The 26,716-nt window shown below is 46.2% G+C and overlaps 1 protein-coding gene and 1 pseudogene across 4 annotated transcripts in view; one reads left to right on the top strand and one right to left on the bottom strand.

Annotated features, from left to right (window-relative positions):
• Nucleotides 1-8,136: 8,136 nt before the first annotated feature.
• LOC130209327 (uncharacterized) lies at nucleotides 8,137-11,233 on the bottom strand (annotated as a pseudogene).
• A 10,474-nt stretch (nucleotides 11,234-21,707) lies between these two features.
• Nucleotides 21,708-26,716, top strand: part of si:dkey-237h12.3 (teneurin-3) — an 81,933-nt gene continuing 76,924 nt past the window's right edge. For all 4 annotated transcript variants that reach the window (XM_056439889.1, XM_056439888.1, XM_056439887.1 and 1 more), the window contains exon 1: nucleotides 21,708-21,894. In XM_056439889.1, coding sequence (XP_056295864.1) covers nucleotides 21,723-21,894 — 172 coding nt within the window. In that variant the 5' untranslated portion in view covers nucleotides 21,708-21,722. The remainder of the gene's footprint in view (nucleotides 21,895-26,716) is intronic.

Raw genomic sequence — 26,716 nt, 5'->3', positions numbered from 1 at the left:
GCTTTCACCAAGCTCGCAAAGCTTAGTGAGTGCAAAACGGCTTTTAATTGTGTCACGACTCTGTGTTGGAACATCGCGCGCAGTACTCGAGGCTTCTTGATAATAAAAATAAAAGAAATATATTTTTTCTTAGGAGGACCTAGGAGAATCCTAACAGGCCTAAGATATCCGAGTATCAAGAAGTGGCACCACAAAGTTCAGGAAGAAATATGGTGAAATGTGAACTCGGCTAACCTCTGTTGCCTGTTATTTTGAACTGTATTCATGGACAAGCCCAAATCATTTATTTATTTATTTACTACATCAATGCAGCTGTTTTCTGAGCAGGGGCATCGTTAGGCCTGTTTTAGGGGGGGGGGGGGGGGGCGTCAGCATTAATAAATATTATTATAATATTTTGTTGGCATTGAATGGTATATTTGACACTTTATCTCAGTGATAGTGTCCAAATGAGCATAAAATATCACTGTGACCCTGAAATTATGTCTTTTGTGTTATCAGACACTGAATGCAGCAAATCTACAAAGCAAAATCATAATCAATCCGATTGAACCAATCTATGAACTGTCGGAAAATATGGATATCCATGGCTCCAAACTAAAATTGCGCAACATACCCAAACTTCCCCGAACATACCCAAACATACCCCTCCTCTTGGGGCTCAGCCCCCCCTTTCTTTGAATCCTACAAACGCCCCTGTGAGGATGCAGTTTGCACTCTGTGCAGTGAGTAAGTGTTCCGATTAAAACCCCCTGAAGTCAAAGCATTAGAAGCGACTAAAACATAACGCGAGTCAAGAAGGTGTTTCTGTAAAAACACTGACGCTTCGTAAAACATCATTTGATAGATATTGCCAGCGTCATTAAGTAGGGAATGAGTGTGTCATCTCAGCGCTGGCATCATGCAGTATTTAATCACAAGGGTGCCTCTTTTAAAGCATGTTGCTGATGGAGACGATGATAAACTGACGTTGAGGAATTATGCAAAGGAGGCATCTGTCTTGATCTGATTTCAAGGCAAAACCCCATAAACCACACAGCTGCTTTATCTGCATGCATCAGTCACTGAGCCGGCACTTTAAAGGCCCGCTTCATTCCCCGAGAGAAGACAAAGCCTTCTTCAGGGTTCATTGTTTAGTTTGTTCCTTTAAACACACAATCCAGCATGTGTGTGTCAGTGGAGAACCTCATTCAAAGTGCCGGGGTGCCAAAAAGACCATATTTTACCATATTTACTACACACTGAAGCTACACACTGACCGCTACACACTGAACCGCTACACACTGAACCGCTACACTCTGGAGCTACACACTGACCGCTACACACTGAACCGCTACACACTGAACCGCTACACACTGGAGCTACACACTGAACCGCTACACACTGACCGCTACACACTGGAGCTACACACTGAACCGCTACACTCTGGAGCTACACTGAGCTACTGACGCCACACTGAACCGCTACACACTGGAGCTACACACTGAACCGCTACACACTGACCGCTACACACTGGAGCTACACACTGAACCGCTACACTCTGGAGCTACACACTGGAGCTACACACTGAACCGCTACACACTGAACCGCTACACACTGAACCGCTACACACTGAACGCTACACACTGGAGCTACACACTGAACCGCTACACACTGACCGCTAAACACTGAACCGCTACACACTGGAGCTACACACTGAACCGCTACACACTGACCGCTACACACTGACCGCTACACACTGAACCGCTACACACTGACCGCTCCACACTGAACCGCTACACACTGACCGCTACACACTGAACCGCTACACACTGAACCGCTACACACTGAACCGCTACACACTGACCGCTACACACTGAACCGCTACACACTGAACCGCTACACACTGGAACACTACACACTGACCGCTACACACTGACCGCTACACACTGACCGCTACACACTGAACCGCTACACACTGAACCGCTACACACTGACCGCTACACACTGACCGCTACACACTGAACCGCTACACACTGAACCGCTACACACTGAACTTCTACACACTGACCGCTACACACTGAACTTCTACACACTGGAGCTACACACTGACCGCTACACACTGACCGCTACACACTGAACCGCTGAGTAAACACCCCAACAATGTTTTTAAATGGATTTGAATAAACATGAAACTCTTTTGAAATGTAAATTCTAATCTTAAAAGTCCGACTTTTGAAGTCAACACTTACTTGATTGGTTGCGCCGATAACTCGTAAACAAGTCTCCTTTTCTCGGTGGGAAAAGCAACTATTTCACCATTTGATCTCGACCTCACATGAATAACGATTAAGGGAACGAGAGCATCCTTTAACTGAGATAAAATAAAATAACGTTTGCATAATTAATCACTCAAAATCCGAATGGAAGTCAAGTTTCAGATCTGGATGTGGGCATAACTTGGTAATAACTCAAAGGTTTACATCACCGGTGTCGTTCCACTTTCATGTGTGCTCATATTTTAGGAGGTGTTTGAGTATTTATGAACCGAAAGGTGAAGCAGAAGCCATTTCGAAACCAGCTCTCACAGCTGTTGCTTCTTCATCCGATACGCCGGATACATTCACGAAACATTTGGGATATTTGTGTTGTTTTTTGTATGAAAGCAAAGCAGACGATAATTAGTTTTTGTCATTTGAAAAAAATATGAAAACGGCAGCTTTTTAATAAAAGAAATCCCTTTGTAACCCTTTTAGATGACATATTTTGTCCCACTGTGCAATACATCAATTGATCTGCAACGTTTTGCCACAATTGAGGTGTGTGTGTGTGTGTGTGGAAAGTCGCTACTTTATAAGCCCGCCCCCTTTTTTTAGCGGCCCAATCAAATGGGAATGATTTGATTTAAATCTTTTAACTGCACTGCATTGTAAATTGGGGAATGCTCCACAGTACAGAAGCTAAAGATTCCCTCACCTCTGTTTCACCGGGGCTTCTGAGGATAAAGACGAACATATTAAAACATTTTTAGACCAACTGTACATTCCCAGTGTTGAAAACATCGTATTCTCACACGATTTTAGCAGTGAACACGTTTGTTTCGCTTCTTTAAAAGCAGCATTTCGAGGGCAGTACCCTATTTCCGCCCAAAGGCTTTGTGTTCTTTTTTTTGCAAAGTATGCACAGGGAAGGTTCAATTCAGTTCTTCTGGGTTTTTTTTATGTTCCCTTAGTTCTTTGTGGGATTACGCAGTCAGATTTGCTGCATGTCAAATCCTATTGCCTTTGATGTTTTTTCGGGGGTATTTCTGTGTTTTGTCTAATGAATGCTCAGCATGTGCTTTCACCAAAGATGAAACGAGTAATTACAACTGGGTTCATTTCCTGTTGCAGTTCAGCCAATCCTTTTTTTTTATCACGTTGCTTCCACTTGAAATTCCTTCAAGATGGGCCATCACGTCTTGAACGCGAGAGCGTTTGGGCCGGCGCGATTCCCATCAACCGCGCCGCACCTGAACACGAACGTCGATGCGTTGGACTGTACAGAGGGCTTCCTTTTTAAAACTCTCCATGCAAGCAGTGCGGAGAGCAGGACGGCCTGCCATTTAAAGAAGGGCAATCAAGATGTTGCCTTGAGCGATATGCCGACAGCTCAATGTGTCGACATGAAGATAAATGGATAGCGATTTGTGCAAAATCTCTCCTGTGTCTTCATTTGCGATGCATAAAGGGAAGGCGGCTTGTTTACCAGCATTGCCCGTGTCATGCGTGGGTGTGTTAATGTGGTGATGTTTGTACAGGAGAACACAGACAGCTGCTTTATGAATTTAAAAAAAATAGAGGGCTGGGGGGAGGGGGGGCTGCTTGTGTTTTTAAGAGGATGTTGCAGTTATCTTCCTTTAAATATAATGTCATGAATTAGACATTACCATTTTGGTAACACTTTCTATATCCCATAATAAATTGATTTATAATGCATTATAATCTGCTGATGGGAATGTATAATTATAAGTAACATGCACTCATAAGTATGCAAAATGCTTTATTATAATAACCATAAATCATTAAAGCACTTTGAGTTATGCTGCTTATTCACTGCAAGGGTCATAGGTTATTATAATTCCCATTGATGCATAATTCATCAACGCATTATAATCACTCAAGTGGTCCTTTCCTTTGATTTAAGTAAAGTATCATACTGTGTTCCAACGAAGGGGATTATCATACTTGCAAAACAATGTCAGCCAGTGGCCATAAATCATAAAGTATTATGATACTTGACTGTATACGTCATTATTATATGTTTTACCATGTGTTCTGACGATTGTTTTAAAGCCTTATAACGAGATCTAGATCGTGCTGTAAGTAGATTATATTGCATTATGAGTATGTTAACAATACACTATCAACATCAGAGTCATACAATGTGTTACCAAGCATGTCTTTTCATGAAAATGAAGAAAATTTACTTCTAAACATAATCCTTTTGTGCCCGTCAACATGTTTTTCAGAGCCCATCCGGCTGCACGCGCTCCTTCATCCGCGCTCTTCTCCCCATCACAGTGAGCCGTAGCGCCGGTGTGTGCCGATCATACGAAAAATGCTTCTGCTGGAGAGAAGATTGTAGCTGCCGCGGGCTCATACAATAGAATAGAAGGCCCCGAGGTGAAATAAAACCAGCCAGTGTCGCTGAGATGATCCACATTTCTATTAACATACTTTGCACTTTTCAAATGGGGCTCACCGTCTCGCCCGGGAGATGAGTGGCCCGTCTTGTCATCATCACTAAGTCATGGCAGGCCTCATATATATATATATATATATATTATTTTCAAATGCAGACACCACGGTTAATTCACGCGGCAGGATTCAGAAGTGACTTTGAACGAGGTGATGTGGTTTGATGAGGGGGATCATATTTGATTAGGTTTGATCAAAGTCTAATCGGAAATTAATTAATCTTAGATTGGTATCGTGCGCTCTCTCGTCACTCCCGATTCCGCTCCACACAATTCCTCTTTCATCTTTTAGTCCGTCCGTCTGTCTGATTCTAAACAGATGAAACAGATGCTGTAAAAAAATAATGCATTCCTTTATGAAGATAGGAAATATATCCACGGAAGAAGTAATTAGTCGGAAAAAAAATGATTGGTACAACCTTCCCCTGCTCAACTTTATTACAGCTGCAACTGTCGGCTGCAATTAACTCGTGGAGAAGAGCTCTACTGCCGGTAATAATTCTCTTTACAGTCTGCCTGACACTATAATTTCCGATGTATTCCTCTATTTGAATATGTGAGAAATAATCTACAGTCGTACCAATAAGCTGCTTGCAGAGTCGCCTAAAGGTTTTTACCTCAAAGCGGTGGAAATGATCTCCGAGCTCTGAATGGCATACATGTTTCCTACTTGAACTTTAGAACCAAATCCAAGGCTCGATTGCCTGAATTGAAGAGTTTTTTTTTTAATGCATAGAAGGATGTAGTGAAAAGCGGAAAATCATGTACGGACAAGGAAAATAATTGCGTTATTAAAGGCTCTTTAAAGTGCCTGGTGTCCTTCCAATGAAGATGTTCTGTCGAGCTATACACAGTACAGAGCGTCATTTGCCTCACGGCTTAAAGTCCACAATGCCTCCGAAAGCAAAGGTTAAATACGAATAAATCGATAAAACTGACAGCGTTTGTATGCCACGAAATTACGCTCATTTGGGCTTTGTGAAGAAGAAGAAAAGAAGAAAAAAACAGCTCCTAAAAGACACAAGTCCCAGCTTTCTCAATCTTCTCCGAGCCTCTGTGAAGCAGGAAAGACGATCCCCATTTGGGGCTCATTGGAGCAAATCAGAATTGTCAGCACTGTGGGTTTTTACCTTTTAAACAGGGAAGATGGATAGATAATCACCACATGCCATTCTGGGGGCCAATTACACAGCTTTGTGTGAAATTGGAAAACCTGTTCTCTCAGAGCTCTAATGGATGTTCTGGTCATTAGTTATTTGAGAGTCTTCTCTGGCTGTAATCAAACGTGAAACCTTGCGTTAAGCGCCCATAAAAGAACAGCTGCCTCTCTAAGTGACCTTCTGTTTAAGAGAACCCGACTGTCAGCCGCGTGGCGTTTTGCGACAATTATTATGTGTGTCGCCATAAAAGCCGCTCTTATTCCCCTCCTTTCTGTAGTGGTTGCATCTCATTTTAATGCCTTGCTCTTGGTTGTATTTACTTTTCCGGGTCTGTTACGTGGCTGTGTGCTTACACACCAGGCAGATGCACACTCTTGCCCATCTGCTCTCTGGGTAGTTATCTCCCGGGTGTAGTTTTAATCGTCGCAAACAAATTACGGAAAAGAATACAGCCAAACTAACACGCTGATGTCTCTTTCCCGCCGCCGTTCTCCAGGTGACCATCTATCCTGTCAGCAGGGCCCGCCTCCTCTCCCGCCTGCCCCGCCCCCGCACAAGCAGCACCCGTCCATCACGTCGCTGGCCAATCAGAGGAGCCCGAGCCCGCCGCCCACGGCCGGCCTGGCGACCGACTTGCAGAGTACGGCGGAATGCGTCCAGCTGCAGGACAGCTGGGTCCTGGGCAGCAATGTGGCCCTGGAGAGCAGGTGAGTGACCCGCAATGACCGACAGCAGAGCGGGGAAATACGGCTCCAGGTGGCGTCACGAAGCCGCTTTCCACCCAACCGGAAAGGAAAATGAAGTGAAATAAAGGAGCTGCTGTTGGAAACGTTCACTTGACCTGTCCCGTATTTTAATTAAATCCCTTTTTCTTCTGGAAATCCGTGAATAGCTATAACGATATTTCACTTGTTTAATTGGGATAGCTTGTTTGCCTCATTTGGAGACCACAAATCTACTGGTGCTATTTGTGTAATTTAATCCACTGGACTGTTTTTTCCCCCCAGATATCGGCCCATATCCATAAAACTCCCAGTCGGGGTTACCAGGGACTCACCCAGTCGCTACCAGCTTTATATTAATGTTCACAAACCTCTATCATTTGGACGACCTGCAAAGGTTTTGAAACGCACACAATGAGTCTAGCGCATCTTCGCCGGGATTACGTTCAGTATTAGATTCCGTAACCTTCGCCATGCATAATTAAACTCATGGTGGCATTTCTGCATCTGAGAAGTGCGATGAACTTGGCGTGTAGAGTCTCAGTGGTATCTGCGTCACGACGACATGAAAATGAATGGTGAAGAAAAAAAAAAGAAAAAAGTTTCAAATGTGAAGAAGTCTTAACACCCTGGTGATTTATTGCGTTTTAGTGCTAGTCCTCCATGAGTAGGTGGATAATAAAAGGATAATTCACTCCAGGATTTGAGGTATTTAAATTCTACACCTCATCAGGGTTCAATTATCACCCCGCAAATTGTGCCAGGCAATATGGTTGCCCGTCGAGTTTGATAAACTTGTTCCGTGTTATCTCCTCAGCGAGAATAATGTTGTCAAGCGTTTGTCGTCTTTTTGCTTTTTTTTTTTGTATATAATAAGCCCACAATGGGCGGACACCAAATTACAAAGACCGACGCACAGAGCAGAATTATGCCTGATTAGAGGTGCCATGGGAATATCGGGAGGCTTGCCAGTTCAAATCTGAGAGGCTATAACTTATCAAGGTTAACTTGGAAAAGGTGATTATGTTAATATTTTTATTGTGTGTCTGTTGTATCAAAAATATGCTGTGCAGAAAAGCAATGTTGTCTCAAACCTCTGCAAGTTTTCTCCCCTGAAGCGTTACATTTCTCTTAATCAAAACAAACCATCTAGCTAATGAAGTGTGGTGTTCGTTCTGACTTTAGAAATGGCCTTGGTAGATGATTGCATTCTTGCCTGATATTTCCCTGGCAGGTCCCTCCGACCTTTCCGGCGCTGGAGGATTGTAAACTCCTTAATTGAGGGAGACCAACCTATGGCTCCCTGCCCGTGCCTTCAGTGGCTGTGCTGAGATAGCAGCCACGTACCCCCTTAGGGTAGAGGAGACCGCCCCTATCCAGCAGGGACTGTAGAAACTCTAATATAACCACGGGGGCACTGCACCGGTCGGTGTTTTCCCCGCACCAGTCGAACAGCCTCCATCTACACTCGTACTGTAGGCGGGTAGATGGTGCTCTGGCATTCGAATAGTCCCTTTGACTGGGTTTGTGCAGCTGCTCAACAGCTGGTCGGACCCTGCAGTGGCCAGGCCCATAGCTGCAGGTGGCTGGGGTTGGGGTGCCAGATCTGGCCTCCCAGCTGCGAAAGGAGATCCCTCCTGTCCGGGAGGCACCATGGCGTCCCGGAGCAGAGTCTGTGCAGCAGGGGGAACCAAGTCCTGGTTGGCCATCGTGGGGCCACCAGTAGGAGACTGTGGCCCTGCTGAAGTACCCTGAGAAGTGTTGGCAAGATCAGGGGTTGGGAAAGCATAGAAGACCCCCCGGCCATGTGTGCGCCAGGGCATCTTGCCCCAGAGGGCTGGTCCTCTCCCTCAGGGAGAACCAGTGGGAGCAGTGGGTTGATGTCTCTGAGGCAAAGAGATCTACGCTCGCCCTGCCGAAGAGACCCCAGATGCTCTGCACCACTTCTGGGTGGAGCCGCCACTCCCCTGGTGGGGGTCTGTGGCGGGAGAGGGAGTCTGCAACCTGGTTCTGTTTCCCTGGAATATACATCGCCCGAAGGCTGGTCAGGCGAGGGGCTGCCCATGTCAGAAGGGCGCAAGCCGCGTGTAGCAGCTTTGCCGACCTGGTGCCACCCTGATGGTTTATGTGGAAAACGGTCGGGGTGTTGTCCGACCCGAGCAGTACGTGTTTCCCAGCCAGGAATGGCAGGAACTGCCTGAGTGCTAGGTGCACAGCCCGCAGCTCCAGGACATTGATATGCTCGGTGTGGTCCTGAGCGGACCACTGCCCCTGAGCAGTCCTGTTCTGCCACACCGCGCCCCACCCTGAGAGGGAGGCGTCTGTTGTGACGACCTCCCGCCGGGACGGGACCATACCCATGGGGACACCCCCCGACAGGTAAGCCCTCTCCCTCCATGGTGATAGGGCTCGAAGGCACTGCTGTGATACCTCTACTCTCCTGCGCCTGTGGCATGTGACCTCCAAATGGAGGCTGTTCAGCCATCTCTGCAGAGGGCGCAGTGATAGCAAGCCCAAGGGAATGACAGCTGAGGCGGCTGTTAATTTTCCCACCAGGCGAAGGAAGAGAATGTAGGGCAACCGCCTGCCCCCTCGGGCAGGTTGCGGAGGATGTCGTCGACACGCCGGCGTGACGGACGGGCTCTCATAGCGGCTGAGTCCAGAGCTATACCGATGAAGGTTATGCTCTGGGACGGACCTGAAACATTCTGCATGTTCACCCTGAGGCCCAATAGGGCCACATGGGAGAGAAGGCGGGTGGTGTCTTGTGCAGCCTGAGGCTGGGATGGTGCAGATCAGCCAATCGTCCAAATCGGCATCACCTTCATGCCCTGCAACTGTAGGGGAAAGGGCAGCCGCAACACATCGTGTGAACACGCGTGGTGAAAGGGAGAGTCGAATGGAAGCACCCTGAACTGAAAACAACGACCTTGAAAAGCGAACGAAGGAACTGTCTGTGATGAGGCACAATGGGGACATGAAAATAGGCATCCTTCAAGTCGACCGGCGTGAACCAGTCCCTCTGGAGATGTGCGAAGGACGTCTGCCGTGCTGAGCATGCGGAATGGCAAGACCCTCAGGAACTTGTTGAGTCCCCTCAGATCTAGGATTGGGCGGACTCCGCCCTCTTTTTTCCTTACGAGGAAGTAGGTTGAGTAAAACCCCCTGGGCTGTAACAGGGGGTCCACCGCCTCGATTGCGCCTTTGGCCAGGAGTTTGGCAAGTTCCTGGCTCAAGGCTAAGGCTTTTGCCGGGTCGGCGATGGTAGTTACCCTGACCCGGCCGGAGGTTGGGGGCCGGCGTCGGAATTGGAGCTTGTAGCCCTGAGTTAGGGTGGACACCACCCATGGGTCTGGGGCATGAGCTGCCCAGTAGCGGATCTGCTGCTGGGAGAAAAAACCAACGGCCGGCCTGGAGACTTCATCTCCTGCCCCCCCTGCCTCTAGTGGCGGTGGAGGGGCGGCTGTTAATCCCCGGCCTTGGAAACCGTGCGGGGAGTCTGCTGGAAACCTCCCGTTGTGAGTGGGTCGGCCTCTCAGCGGAGTGTTGAGGCCTGCGCTGACTATTAAGGCGAGCGCGGGGCTGCAAATGGTCTCTGGGGGCCGGCGTGGGGTCCCTGGACGCCCGTCGGGGTGGGGGCATGGCCCGGCGAAGATCAGCGAACTGCTGCCTGGTCTGACTGGCTTGCACAGTTCGCTGAAGCGCCTGTGGCGGCCGAGCGAACATCTCCCGGGTTCGACTGGGACAGCGGAGGGTCTTTCTACAGGTCTCGACAGGTGTGACTGTGATAGCCAAACCTCGCGGCGGGTCTGTACCAGGGTGGACATCAGGCGCCCGAGCTCCCTCGACATGAGGCCAAACGCCTGCAGTGGCGCATCACTGAGGCTGATAGAGGCGTCGGGAGTATCCTGCTGTAGAGGCCCGAGAGGGCAAGCATGAGATGGGAGGGAGTTACCGTCGGCCCATGCGGGCTGCCGTGTTGTAGGCCTGGGAAAGCAGTTCGTCCGTGGCCCGACTCTGGGGCCGAGGCACCTGGCCTCTGGTCTTAGAGTCTCCTCCGGGAAACTATGAGGGGCAATAGTTGGCTCAATGGCTGGCATGCGCTCAAGACCATACTTGGCCGCATCCTGCATGGGCCAGGGTTTGTCCCTCGGCGAAGGCGGGAATGAGCAGGTGTCTCTCCAGCATGCATGCAACTCCCTCAGGTAATCTTCGGAGGGAGGGACAGAGAGGGTGGCGGGGACGGAAGTGCGCCTGAAGAACGCACTAACCTGTGGGGGTTTGGGCTGCTGTATATCCAGCTGAAGGCGTGCCAAAGCCATGCGCATGACCGCCCCGATGGAGCTCTCCTCTCCACCCTCTGACTGACTCTGGACTGAGAGGTGGGAACCCGACCTGGAAGCCTGGGTGCCTCGCCCCTCACTGTACTCTGTGAAGAGGTTGGCGGATGCCGTCACCGAGATAACGTCCTCCTCTGAGAACTGCTCGGCCGCGGGTGGATCTGATGTTTCAGTTTCCACCACACTCGGGTGGAGGGCCCGGAGAAGGGCCTTCATCTGCGCCAGCTCCGCAGCCATCAGCTCTACGCTAGAAGCTAGCGTGGCGGTCTTAGCCCTCTTGGGGGAAGCGCCCATGAGACCGAAAGCCGGCGCTTGTAATGGCTCGGTTGGGATGGGCCTGGCTGGCTTGACGGAGAGAGGTCAAGCCTGCCGCTCAGGTTTTCCAAGTCTGCCAGTCTTGCGGCCCTTACCGCGTATGGCATAATGCCGCAGTTCATGCACGCATTCTCTGATAGGCCCTCCCTCAGGTGCTCGAGGCCAAGGCACGAGGGGCAAAGGTCATGGCCATCCTCGAACTGGAGAGGGGTCATGCAGGTCCTACAGTCAGCAGGGCTAAATTTAGCCATGGCTCTGGAGGGACCCTGTCTTCCGCTACTGTGGCCCGGGCCACGCTGAATGGGTTGAAGACAGTCCCTCTAGTGAGGGTAGAGCGCGGACGCTGGCCTCACCTGCACGGTTGCTGTAGCGGCTGGGGGTCACAACAGTAGTACTCCGCTACTGTGGTCCAGGTCCTGTAGGATAGGACGGGGACAGCCCGTCTAGGAGGGTAGAGCGCGGACGCTGGCCTCGCTAGTACGGTAGCTGTAGCAGCTAGGGTCGCAGCAGTAGCACTCCGCTACTGTGGCCCAGGTCCTGTGGAGCAGGACGGAGACAGTCCGTCTAGTGAAGTGAGGGCGTCTCAAAAACACCGCTGTCCTCACTAGCATGGTAGCTGTGGCTGCTGAGGGTCGCAACAGTAGCACTCTGCCACTGTGGCCCGGGTCCCGTAGGACCGGAGGCAGCTGTTGGATTTTGCGTGGCTTCCGTTAGCCCGAGTTGCCTACTTAGACACTCCGCTAACCTTGCCCGCGGCGATGCCACGGCGTCAGCGCGCGCTATCAGCAGTAATAATAATTTGAACGCTCTCACTCGATTGACGCTTCGCGATGGAGGTCCTGGTGAGAAAAACCGAAGGTAGACTTGCTGTGTTCGTAGGAACACGCGCCGTCTCACTGCCGGGGAAGCTCGTCGCAGCCTCTGGAGGCGAGGATCGCAACTCCGACCAGTTGGTCGCGAGGCTTCACGCGACGAGCTTTAGACAAACCTCTGTATAACCTCAGCCTTTAGCTGATGCTATTTTAGATTTCGTTAGCCTGCGTTTGCGAGAAGCGAAAAAGGACTGATCTCGGGATGACACCGGAACTTATACCCAATGGGCGGGTCATCCGAGGTCACATGTGACTTTGTTGTCATTAAGACTCGACCTGCGTATGCTCGAGACGGAAGAAATCCAGTGCTAAGCACCGCCTCTGGCGGTCAGGAAGGATGAAATAGAACTCCCAGTCGGGACTCACCCAGTCGCTACCAGCTTTATATTAATGTTCACAAACCTCTATCATTTGGACGACCTGCAAAGGTTTCAAAAGGTTTTGAAACGCACACGATGAGTCGAGCGCATCTTCGCCGGGATTACGTTCAGTATTAGATTCCGTAACCTTCGCCACATGTTAAACTCCAGCGGTGACATTTCTCGCCGTCTGAAGAGAAGTGCTGTGAACTTGGCGTGTAGAAGTCTCGTGGTAATCTGCATCGCACGACGACATGAAATAAATGGTGAAGAAAAAAAAGGTTTTAAGTAAACAAGAAATCTTAACACCTGATGATTTTATTCACGTTTTAGTGCTAGTCCTCCATGAGTAGGTGGATAATAAAAGGATAATTCACTCCAGGATTTGAGGTATTTAAATTCTACACCTCATCAGAGTTCAATTATCACCCCGCAAATTGTGCCAGGCATAATATGGTGCCCCGTCGAGTTTGATAAACTTGTTCCGTGTTATCTCCTCCGCGGAGAATAATGTTGTCAAGCGTTTGTCGTCTTTTTGCTTTTTTGTATATATGCGCCCACAATGATGGGCGGACCACCAAATTACAAAGACCGACGCACAGAAGCAGAGTGCCTGATTAGAGGGAATTATGGGAATATCGGAGAGCTTGCCAGTTCAAATCTGAGAGGCTATAACTTATCAAGGTTAACTTGGAAAAGGTGATTATGTGTGTGTTTTTGTGTGTGTCTGTTGTATCAAAAATATGCTGTGCAGAAAACGATGTTGTCTCCAGAGCCTCTGCCAAGTTTTCTCCCCTGAAACGTACGTTACATTTCTCTTAATCAAGGCGCTCAAACCATCCTGGCTAATGAAGTGTGGTACATTGCGTTCTGACTCAGAAATGGCCTTGAGTAGATGATTGCATTCTTGCCTGATATTTCCCTGGCACAGCGTCCCCCACCTTTTCCGAGGCGCAGATGATTGTAAACTTTTTTGAATTTCGACCGTGGCAGCGAGGAGCAACAACCTCTGATGATATGACTGAATCAATTGCTATATGTTGCGACGGTTTCACTTTCTGGGGAAGATGCAGTGATTGAGCACTAACCGCGCCGTGACCTTGAGTCGTCTTAGTCTTATCGACGAAACAATTTGTGCACACCTATCATCAGCGGAGGCATAAATCACTATCACCACGGTGGACTCTAAGTCAAGTGCTTGTCAGTGGGTGGGAACTGAGGGCCGCTGCGCACAACGGGGCCAAAAAGGAAAGACCCGGTACGCCACATAATTGCAGATGTCAAGACAACCACCAGGTTGGGACATGTTAACAGCAGCTCCAGAAAGTATTTATTACGATGCTTTCAGGGAGGGGGCACTAGCATGGCACGTACACTACCGTTCAAAAGTTTGGGATCACTTAGAAATGACTTTATTTTTCAAAGAAAAGCACTGTTTTTTCAATAAAGATAACATTAAATTAATCAGAAATACACTCTCTACATTGTTAATGTGGTAAATGACTATTCTAGGTGGAAACGTCTGGTTTCTAATGAAATATCTCCATAGGTGTATAGAGGCCCATTTCCATCAACTATCACTCCAGTGTTCTAATGGTACATTGTGTTTGCTAATCGCCTTAGAAGACTAATATCTGATTAGAAAACCCTTGTGCAATTATGTTAGCACAGCTGAAAACAGTTATGCTGGTGATATAAGCTATACAACTGGCCTTCCTTTGAGCTTGAAGTTTGAAGAACAAAATTAATACTTCAAATATTAATCATTATTTCTAACCTTGTCAATGTCTTGACTATATTTTATATTCATTTGATAAATAAAAGTGTGATTTTTCATGGAAGACACGCAATTGTCTGGGTGATCCCAAACTTTTGAATGATAGTGTACGTAGGTGGCCTCAGTTACGGCAGGAAAGTGAATCGCTATTGAAACCTCAACACCGACATTAATGATCGTAATTTGTGATATTGGGCTATATAAAATAAACTAAATTAAATTAAATTGGAAATTATATTTCTCATGCAGCGCAGTAGAAGTGCAGATAAATGTGCAGACAGTAAATCATTCTGTTGATTACAAAAAAAGTGTCACGTATAAATCTCAATGTTATGATCTTGCGTCTCCTTTGACGAGGCCTCCTTGAAAATAAAGCACTCATTTGACAGCATTAGCTACTTTTACGGAAATTAGCAATAATGAATTGTGTGTGTAACCCTCCCATAAAAGTGCTCGTCTTCAAAGCACGAGTGTGCCAATTTGACTCAATATTTGCTCCCACTGTGAATAGCTTCCAGTGTTCTTTGAAATTAGTGTCGCACTCAGTAAATACTATAACTAACGCTCGTTATTATACGCTGAGTGAGTGAAGTCACCGATTTCTCACTGTGATCATACCGTCAAAGCTGTGTTAAGTCACCAAGTTTGACGTTGGCTCATTTACTCTCGCAGTTTGAAAACATCAAACGCGTCAGACAGACAAATGAGACCTTGTTTCACACACAGCTCGAGGAAAACAAAGCTCCAGCGGGTTGCGCAATATCATTCTGCAACGACGTGCTGCGTGATTTAGTTCCTGCTCGCTGTTAGCTGCTATCCGCTAGCTGTTAGCTCGTTTTACCAAACTGACACCAGGGCAATGCTGCGCACCGGCTAGCTAACAGCTAACTAGCTCACCTCCCTGTGTGTCTCATCCACTGGAGTCTGAGCGTAGCTCCGTTTATTATTACCTTCGCATTAAAGGTAATGTTTTGATCGCCATGTATTTGTATTCGTGTTATTCGCAGAAGTCAAAAAGTATTTAACCGAATCGCATGTAATTTGGTGGGATGATTGGTTATAATCCGGGGACCATTTGTTTCGATTTTGGGATCGATCGGGTCAAAGGTCAAGGTCATGAAAAAGCTCAAAATCTTCTTTGAATCGCATGAAATTTGGTGGGATGATTAGTTATTATACGGGGACCATTTGGTTAGATTTTGGGATCGATCGGGTCTAAGGTCAAGGTCATGAAATGGTCAAAATCTTCTTTTTTCATAGCGCGGTCAATTTATATCCAATTGGCATGCAACTAATGCCAAAATGTTCATAATTCAATGCCCGATCTTGTGATATGCGAAGGTATGCGCTCTACCCAGTGCCCGTTCTAGTTTGATAAGCGATATAGACGACATGCATAAATGTGTTTTTCACAGAAAGTGTGAATCATTACAACATCGAGAGGTCCTTGAACAGACAGTAACGAATGAGCACTGAACATATTACGCGGATGGGTCCAGTATAAAAGATTAGCTGCCGACAGACAGACACAGAGACACTTACTGTAAAATGTACACGACGTATCGCAATTCTGAAGAACATTTATGAGTAATAACACTGGATCAGGAGAAGACCTGTAAACTATTCAAGAGAAATGCAGATGTTACATTTTGGATAATTGAAAGAAATCCCTCAAGGCTACGTCCACTTTTGTTCTGCTTTATTCTTACAAAGACCACTCCATTTAAAGGGCTCAATTAGTCGTCAAAAGAGAAGTGATAATGTTTGCTGCACGTTGCGATTCTTAAGTGCAGAATAGACATTCAGATCTATGAAGTATATGTACTTTTTAATGACTCCCTTGAGTTTCCCTTGCTAACCACTTGGCTTCACACCAAAAAAAATTCTGATATTTTCAATTATTCCATTGAATTTCATTATAAAATGAACTGCCATATCCCCCAAGAGACCAATACACATATACGTTAATTATTCTTGAGCCGTACTTAATCATCCTTTGGAATGGAAGACACCAGCATGTGTGAAACTAGTATTTTTAACACCTTTATGCTGCAAGTTTTGAGCTCAATAAGTGCTCCAACGGATAGGTTTCAGGTGTCGGCTCTTACATATGTATATGTCCTTTGGAGCCCACTTGAGCATTTTTATTTTTTGTCACATAGATCCAACAAGATTCACCTAGAACTGTCATAATGACATTTCAAAGTCCTCAATCTTTTGAAGGCCTGCCCAGACACACGGTGCAGTTATAAATGTGCTGTCAATCCCCGTTGGATTCACATGTCAAGGGGGTCCTTTTGTGAAATGAAATTATGTCTCGGCTCTAAAATCATCATGTGGTACATTGTCCCACCGACGATATAATTTTCCTAAGGGAAAACGTGTTAGAATTGTTCTCGGGGGGGAAAAAAAGAATAGCAGATGTAATCCAAATAGGATAGTGTGTGTGGTGGTTTGTGTGTGGTGCACATGTCAGGCAGTTATGCTTCACATCAGAGGAAGAAAATTGAACTTTTTTGTTGTTGTACTGCTGCCACGGTGTGGGGATTGCACCAGGACTGATTAGTCATGTGTAAGCAGCCAGCCAACTGGCCTTTGGGGATAGAAAGAAGCCCAACAGTGATGGCTGGTTACCTGCCAAAGTGGAGGGTGGTGTAGACAAAGTGGTAATCCTCTAGACGTATTTCTTCCTTTTCCTCGCGTGTTTTCATTTCATTTTTTTTTTGCCAACATCATCTGTGCCAAAAGTACACATTTTTTGTGTGCTATTTCCAAAGTTCTGCAATATGTTTCTCTTATTTTAGGCGACTGTATAATCTGCTGCTGCTGGCGACACAAAGTGCATCTGGTCCAGATGAATTCAGTCAGCAAATGTAAAAGTTGTCAGGAAGAGAGGATGGATAAGTGAGGAGTTATCTGAATTTAATTCACGACACGTTTGATAATATGCATGTCACCACAAGTGTCCCTCAAGATAAACCACAGAGCAACTCTCCAAAGTCTTAAATGCATGTACATTAGAGATTAGCTCCACTTAAGCCACACCTAATCAAACATATTAAATATACACTAATTCCTTCCATGTTCAAACAATCTAGATAGAGATGGATGGATATATACTTTATTAATCCCCAAGGGAAATTTGTCGTGACAGTAGCAGCAACACACAAGAATAAAAACAAAACACAAAATATAAGAAACAGGGATGAAAGATGTAGAAGTATACAAGTAAAATAAAAGTAAAATACAAAACAAAACAAAATATATATGTAAATATACAACACACATGCATACACAACAACACTGACAAATCAAATCAAATACAAAAAATATTAAATATAGACAGAGTGCAAAAAGCAAAGTGTGTGTATGAGTGCAGAGCAAATGAAATGAAATGTGTGTATGTGTGTTGTGCAATAAGCGACTCAAGATGGCACCACGATGATCTCGTGCGCACGACGGCACAGACAAGTTTGCCCGTCCTGAAAATACCATCCCATGAGTGCGGCGCTAGCCGTGCAAGAATAGCATCTGCTAACAGGCCGCCACCCCCACCCCCCCGCAGAGAGGCCAGGTGGCGATCTGGCGGACGTGTGAAAATGGGCCACCGTGCTGCCCGCCACATCTGTATAGCCTTCTTTTTTTTTCTCCGTTTTTCCCCAACCACGGGACTGAAGAGGCCGGATTATTCAGCTCTCACCTTGAAATGCTAATGCTAACACCGAACAGCAGCTAATAGGCAGATTACATATTCCCGAGGGCTCCGGCTCGCATTGTTTCTCCCGTGCTCTCTCGCCCTTCCAGCTGCAGCTTAGCCGCAGACAATCCGACCCGCTCTCCGTTTGGTCTTTTGTCCTCCGCGAGGATGTTTTCAAATGTCATCCCGATGACAAGCGGCGCCGCGAGAGCGGAGGAGGCCGGGCCGGCGTTGGCGTGGCGGGCCTCTCAACGGGACAGCCGGGGACGTGTCCACAAACGCGCAAGCCATTCATGTTGCTCTCTTTACCCTCTCCGTCTCGCACTCTTTTGTGTCTTTTTTCGTCCTTGTGTCTCTCCGTGTCGCTCGCACATTGCTATCGCCGGCGCTGGCTGGATTAGCATAGTAATGCGCCTCGTTGCATCACACTGGCTGTAATCAATTAGCCGGTCATCCGGCAGACATTTACACCGCTCCGCTGTTTGTTAATCATGTCCAAACAGCAGTTCATCTTTAGACCCCTTCACTCTGCTGTGTGGAGGAAAAATAAATGAATAAATGGCCGACGTGAAGAACACCAAAATCAGAATGACATTAAACGGCGAGTGGACTGTGTTCTGGTCGGCTCAGATTCTGACAGCTTTTAGTTTTCAGGTTTAAAGCAAAAGGGATATGACTGACTGAAGCATGGCTGACTCTGTGTTGTGACCACCCACAACGCACCATATGTTTCTGGTAATTATACGTGCGCTCAGATTGTTCAATCAACTGATTTGTGCAAATAAACAATTTCACAATTTGTTTTCACATGTTTTTTTTGTTGTCATTTTACATTTTCATTATCACTGTTTTTCATTACTTAGCGTAGTTGTTAGTAAAAATGACGGCGTCCTGCATGTGACCGACCAGATGTGCCGCTGAGTATTTTTTGTTTTTCATGTTCAGGTTTCTTTGACTTGGAGCCAATGAGAACATGATGTGCTTGTATCGTCGCCTAAATAAGATTCCAGGTAGATTTGAGATGTTTTATTTACGGCGGGAAAATGTCAGCTTGTCATCTCCCTTTAATAGACACAGGATCACATCCTCTTCCATCGACCTCATCAGTTTGCATCTCCTTACACTTAACTCCGTCTACAACACGTTATGACCTCGATTCATACCCAACTGTGTATTACAGCGTCTGCGTCTGCTGCAGCAACAACACGACAGATTGTTCTAGATTGAGGCATCTGAACCCGCCACGGCTTTGCAGAGCATTATGATTCCAGCCGTGACACACACGGTAACCTTTAAATGAATTCTGCCCATGACTGCAGGTGTCAATCGGGGCATCAAGGAGCCAGACGATCAAAATCTGACATTTGTTCTTTTCAGACGAGCATTGATCAGAGGAGGTTTTAGACCAGAGATGTCCTCACGGGAGATAGGAAGCAGCTGAAATATCAGCAGCGGGATGAAATATGAGCAATGCATTATGGTGTAGGTTTATGATGTGTCCTTTGGAAAACAAACCTGTTAAAAACGATTTCACAAATATCGGATCGCCGACTAACCCCGAGGACGTTTTTTGCACCACTGACGTCGCTGACATTGGTGAACGAAAACCGGTTCGGGTTTGTCGGCCCAACGATCTTATCGAATAATCAGGGAAACCGTGATTAGTAAGTGCCGCTGCATCGGATTTTCAGTCCTCGGCGGCTCATCTTCAGATTACGTACCCAATTAGCCGTTCTCGAGCTCTCCGAGTACGGACTCACAGTTTGGATTAAAAAGATGATTTAAAAACGGATATGATGACTTCGCAGATGCCGCACAAATAATTGATGAGCAAACACTGCTTTATCAGTTTATTGGTGTGAATTAGCGGCTGCCATGGCAACCTGTTCCTCCTGGAATCTATATTACCCAGATGTAAAATGCTGCGTAAGACTTGAAGCTGTTCCTTACTTCTTGTTTTTTTAAAGATGATTTTATTACGTTGAGGCGCCCTTAAGCAAGGCAATTCACCCAGAACTGATCGAGTGGAATACAAAATTGCTGGGCAGGTACTCTCAGGTGTATTTTTGCGTGTTACTGTGAGTGTTAATTGTTAATCAATCATGTTTTTTCAATCAACTCCCAAAGTAATCTCGGGGAAGACTTTAAAAGTTTTTGTAAGAAAGTCGGCAAACTAAATTAATCTGCAAAGGAGTAAATATTGCTCGAGAATGCATTTAATTTGTATAGAACACAGGTAAAGTCTTCGCAGTGGAAATTGTACAGTTCTGGAACGGAGGAGCATTTGCAGGCCACAGTCAATCTGTCCAATTTCCCTGGTCGTCCCCATAAGCCTGGAGGCATTCGGGTATTAATCTCTAAGTAGTGGCAAGAGTGGCAACAAGGCTTAATTCATTTACTTAAGAGCTTTTCACGTGGGGTTTAAAAGTTAATAGGACAATCACTCTGTCGTGCATTTGATTAAACCCTCTTAATTACCCCAGGAATAATGGGCTATTAGCAAAGGCCCAGTTGTAAAAGGGCAAATGGGAGATGATTGTTTTTATGAGGTCTTTTTTGTTCACTTCTTCCAATGTCAAAAATATACTGAATATTATAACTCAACCCAGTTCGTCTTGCGGTAGTGTGATCCACATGGGAGTCACGAGTATTATAGGGTAGATAGTATTTTAGTCTTTTTGTGTGGATATTTGGCCATTAAAAGTTTGTTTTGGAGCGTTTGGGGACAGGAGCAACATTGGAGAGGGTCTTGTATCCAACTAAAGAACATTTTACAAAGATGGACACGTCCACTAATCCGTGAAGGCCTTTATTAACTTTGAACGTCCTGTTTTGAACATCAATAATTAGAAAGTTCTTCGAAAGTTCTTCGAAAGTTCTGCAAGTTCCAGTAAATTATTTCCCAGTATATTTATATTCATACATCTCAGTGACCGTGTTGATCTACACTACCGTTCAAAAGTTTGGGGTCATCCAGACAATTTTGTGTCTTCCATGAAAACTCACTTTTATTCATCAAATGAATTTAAAATTGAATAGAAAATATAGTCAAGACATTGACAAGGTTAGAAATAATGATTAATATTTGAAGTATTAATTTTGTTCTTCAAACTTCAAGCTCAAAGGAAGGCCAGTTGTATAGCTTATATCACCAGCATAACTGTTTTCAGCTGTGCTAACATAATTGCACGGGTTTTCTAATCAGATATTAGTCTTCTAAGGCGATGATCAAACACAATGTACCATTAGAACACTGGAGTGATAGTTGATGGAAATGGGCCTCTATACACCTATGGAGATATTTCATTAGAAACCAGACGTTTCCACCTAGAATAGTCATTTACCACATTAACAATGTATAGTGTGTATTTTTGATTAATGTTATCTTTATTGAAAAAACAGTGCTTTTCTTTGAAAAATAAAGACATTTCTAAGTGACCCCAAACTTTTGAACGGTAGTGTATATCTGCTGTTTATTGATCAGGAGAGTGCCAAACAGAATTCATCTAGCAATACCAGCAGACCCACATCAATGATGGCATTCACGGTACATCAAACTATTTTGAAATGAAATTGATTGCTATTTTAAGGCAAACACTCCAGACAAACTATAGAATCTGTGATTACATTTAGAAACATCAATAATTTGTACCGTTATTCACAAAATGCGAATCATTTGTTCCCTTGTTTCTGCAGGCACTTCCTTTTTAAGACGGGCACGGGAACGACACCTTTCTTCGGCGCAGCGGCCCCCGGTTACACCATGGCGACGGGGACGGTTTACTCGACGCCGGCGCGCCCTCTGCCCAGAAACAGCCAGTCCAGAGGGGCGTTCAAGTTCAAGAAGTCCCCGAAGCACTGCTCCTGGAAGTGCACCGCCCTGATCGCGGTGGGCATCGCCGTGGTTCTGTCCATCATCCTCTGCTACTGCATCGGTAAGGATGAGGCGTGACGTCTCGTCGGCCACTTTTTTAAATCGCATTGCAGAAGGAGAACACAGTTCATCTGCTTCCAGATCACAAACAGCCAAAATGAGAGGGGGATATTATTGATATTATCACATTATAAAGCGATACATATCAAACGCACATTTCCATATTATGACTGATAGTGAGTCATACAAATTAGAATGAGCAGCTCCCTGGAGTCTGGACATCGCCCTTGAGATTTGACAGCAAAAAAACATTCAAAGTTTTGATTTGAGACTGCGTCACTGATACAAGATAAACATGACAGTCAGTCGCGGCATATTTAATTATTAGACCTCTTGAAAAAAAACACAATTAAAACAGCTCGGAGAGGAAAATGTCAGAAGCATAAAGCATGTCATTTTAATGGTCAGCATTCAGACCTGAGCGTCTTTTCATCTTGACTCGCAATTTGTTTATGAAGATTAATGAGTGGATTGACTTGGACCCGCTCACAAAGAGTTAAGGCTCAGTTTGGACCGGCGCCAAAAAGACTTAAAAGCTGCACTGCTCGAATCTCCCTCTCTCTCTCTCTCTCTGTCTCATACCGCCTCGATTTCACCCCCCCCCCCCCCCCAACTATTAATCTGTATGGTTTGAATACACCTTGTCTTCATCATTTCAAAGGCCACACTACCAGCTCCTACCAGCCTTCAGACTTGCTCCACCAGCTCCACAGTAGCATTTACATTTCTTTTTAGAAAACCTCCCTTCTCCTCCTCCTCCTCCTCACATCGGCCCACTCCGGTCCCTGGTCGCGTTTGGAAGCAGTTCACGAAGGTGAAACAATCTCATCTGTAAACTGCTCACATTACCAGATATTCCAGGCTGAACATCTGTCCCCACTGGGGGGTACAGGACCAGAACTTTCTCCCTTGATTCTCTGGAGGGAAAAAAAAACGAAAAAGTGACAGGAAATCCGAGCCCTGGCACGAAGATGTTTTGTTTTTCTCGCGGGAGGACGGATGGCTCTCCGCGTTCACGCCATGAGATCCGGAAAGCACGGGGCGTGTACATCTGAATACTGTTCATCGGAAACAAATCGTCAAATCCGAGCCAGACGCAATTAACTGCATGGGCTTTTGTCACGAATATGGCCGCGGAATACTTGTTGTTGTTATCTGATGTGGAGGTGCAAGCACAAGCTGTCACTCGGAAGGAGAAGAAAAACAGCAATTTCCGTGCCGGGAGCATGATTTATTTCTTCTTCTTTCAGTTTTAAGGGAGAGAAAACATGACTCCATTATCTGCGGTGGCATTAGACAATCTTCAGACATGTCGTCCCGTCAAACGCAACAAATGACGGAGTGAACGTAGCCACCGGGCCTCTTGAATCTCGATGAAGTTTGATCTCTGCCAGGAGGATTTCTATTTCCACTGCCTTTTTTTTTCTTTTTCCTTTCTGCAGAAATTTGCAGATGTCCTGATATGATTCAGCAGCGTCTGTCTGACTGTAAGCCTCTCAGTCGGATACGCAGGCACGGCCCGAGCTCCGGTTCCCCAACGAGACAGCACACTGTGTCTGCTCCACCCCCCCCCATCCCCCGCCCCCCTTTTTTTGTTTTTGACAGCTGGCCGTGCATCATCTCGGCATCTTCTGATCCCCGTGTTCACAGAATGTATGTCCTCGGGGGGTGGAGGGTGGTGGGGGGGGGGGTCATGGGAAAACACGGGCAGGGCTGGTTCGAGCGGGTTTCGGCACAGATGGCGATGCCGAAGCTCCTCCGAACCGGTTCCAAAACACTGGGTCTTTACAGAAGACCGCGGTCCGCAAAAAAGCCTTTTTGCTGCGCTTCAAACTAGATCTCGCTTATTCCTCTCGGACATAAAATGCTTCTTTTGTAGTTCTCCTTTGGGGCGTCATTCTTCTTCTTCTCCTTCTTTTTTTTTTTTTACAGCATGTGTCGAGTCTGACTTCTTGCTAACCTTTTTTCGAGTCTTGACCACGGCAATAACGCCGTTAGAGATTCATGCCTCCTCATGCCGTCCCTTGTCATCCAAGCCCTTAATCTTTACACCGTGCCTCTCTCCCCGAGCGGAAATATAAGTATTGGAGGCCGGGGGAAATGTGACACAGTTGTATAAGGAGAAATATGAGGTTGTTGGGGAGCTCCTATAACCAGTGTTTTATTGCTGAATAGAAGGGGGAGTGCTCTCCGGGAGGAGAGGTCATAAATGCGCTATAGCAATATTCACATTCCCTTTATTGACTAACTGTTCTGTTACTTGTTGTCGTTCGTGATCTCACGCCATAAAATTAGCATTGGAGATGTGTAACTCGGCGGCTCCTCTGTGTGTATGAAATCAGCTTCCCGTTTTATTTGTACCTGTGTGTGTGTGTGTGTACATCTGCTCAGTTTACACGAGGAAGAGGAGTCATTTGTTCATCTTTTGTCCCGAACCGTTGTAGCAGATTGGATCCATTCACAACATTTTGCATCTCAACGACGTGTTTAATTGCGGACCTGTCGGACGTTTGGGAATTGTATTTTTGGAATGATTCCAGGGCGTGTGTGTGTGTCTGGTGCGCCGGCACGTTTTCATGTGTGTGTGTGTGTGTGAGTTAAACAGATGCACCCCTCCGCCACTTTCCTCAGGTGTCTGATCGTGTTTCCACCACTTCCTCTCTCTTTCATCCATCGCCAATTCTCCTGCCAGGTGCAATGACTCAAATAGATACAATGTGCACTCATGCTTTAATACTTTTCTCCTGTCAGCGCCGCACAGTCCCATTAGCACAAAGACAAACTCAAAGACAAATACAGCAGGCACACCTGTGTCTGTTCCGGGGTAAACCGGGACCGTGTTTGACGTTTACGTGGCATGTTTTTGTTTCTTCTCAGGTTAAGACTAATGTTACTTGTTTTTATTGTGGGATGTATTTATTTTTGCATTGGATTATTTTTGAGGAACAGCGTGCAGAACCGTCTCAAAACTTGGACCCCGGCTGGCTAACAACGGCAGCTCCTGTAATCCAAATTAGGCCAACCCGCTGTGAGGTGAGGCGTTCAGGTACCAGTCCTGCGAAACTGGCCTGATTGGAAGAATTTCAGCAATTGTTCAGATGCAGGGGTTGGGTGGGGGGGGGGCAGCCAATCAGGGACATAGTCCAGCTTTGATGCTCTGATTGGATGCAGAGACAGCATGTGGATTCTTGGAAACGCACTTCAAATGGAACCTGACAAACAAAACCGAAAGCAACAAAAAAAACACATCTTCGCCGTTTGATCAGAATATTTAAGAAGGAGAAAACTTCTTTTGTCCGACCATTTTGCCTTTGAATGTCAGACAGACAGAGAAAGTCTTGATTGAAAAAGGGTCTTTAAATGAAGCTATGATTATTTTTGTGTCATCAGTCGCTTTTTAAAAGTAATTTCTCGCAGATTTCGGGAAGTAATTAATTTTCCGTAACCTTGTACCACCCAAAATAATTAATTTATCATAAAAGGGTGAGAATCAATTTGAGATTAATCGTGTTTTTTCTTCTTCTTTTTTCTTTTTTTTTAAAGTGAAGGCTGGTTGATTAAAGTGATGGCCCTCGTGAAATTGTTGACACGGTGGGCACATTTGGGGTTTAACAAGGCCTTCGCCGGTTGCCAGAGGAGATTGGATGACATCATCGGTGATGAAAAAAAGGAAAGAAAGAAAGATTCTGCTTCCGATACTAATCTAAGGCTCCTAAAAAAACAATCTAGAAATCCCACATAAACCTTCAGAAAGAGACAGTGAGCTCACTTCAATTGCCACAGGAACCACCCCCCCCCCCCCCCCCCCCAAAAAGAAACTTGTCTTGGTCGATCTTGAGTTATTTTGTCATTCCATTCAAAGGTGGGAGGAGGAGATGCCATCCCAGAAAACAGAAGCATCTCAGCCAGCCTCTGAGCACCGTGGCTTATTTCGAGCGGTCCCCAAGGGGGATGTTTCTGGGGAGATGTGCATGCGGGTTCCAGGATGACACAATGTTTATCTCCATCCATTTTGAGGCTATTGAGCTCCCGAGTTGTTGTTGGCACGCTGTGACTCCAGATGGGTCACCTCGCTCTGTGGCAAATGGACTAATTACTCTTGGTGAGCTCGGCCATCAGATTGGCGTCCTCTGCATATTTGAGCAGGAAACACTTAAGAGGTTTTATCCTCATTCATGTTTGTTAATGCCTCAGGTTGCTCCAGCTGAATAATTCATTATTTTTTGATGTTTTGCCCGTCAACAAGAGAAGTCGGATACTTTTCATCCGGAGCGTGATTAGAGCCGCCGCGTCTTCCAGGTGAGCAAGATTAAAGAAATTTAACTGTGAGCGCAGCCAGGAGGATTATCCGAGGTGTTTGTTTTCTTCTTCCCGTGCTTGTAATTGTGTGCACATCTGTGCGTACGTCAGAGATGGAGAAACCCCCAAAAAACCGTGTTGCGAACTCACAAATTCACCCTGTCCCCGGAGGTTCGCCGTTAGCGGAGGCGTTCCGCAGGGCACCCTCCGAGTTTGGAGACGGCGGTTTAGCTTTCTCGGCTTCTTGCTCGGGAAGAGAAATGCTCACGGTTCATAAATATGAAATGAACTTACCTAGGCTGCGGGAATAACTTATACAGATTCAAAAATTGAAGGCTATTCACCTCGAATCAATTGGTTGATGAGGTAAGTGGGGCCTGATTCAGGTCTTGTGCTGCCACACTGGGACAATGGGAGATGTGAGTCTGCAATCAGGAACCGAGTGGTTTTTTTTTTACCCGACCCTGACTTTCGCTTCATCGCCACCATGAGGCTGACACCTGTAGGTGAGAGTGAATCTGTTG

Source organism: Pseudoliparis swirei, chromosome 19 (assembly GCF_029220125.1).
Source record: "Pseudoliparis swirei isolate HS2019 ecotype Mariana Trench chromosome 19, NWPU_hadal_v1, whole genome shotgun sequence".
In the NCBI taxonomy this organism is placed as follows: Eukaryota; Metazoa; Chordata; class Actinopteri; order Perciformes; family Liparidae; genus Pseudoliparis; species Pseudoliparis swirei.
The sequence above is the reverse complement of the archived record's forward strand: the minus strand, read 5'-3'. Positions and strand labels throughout refer to the sequence as shown.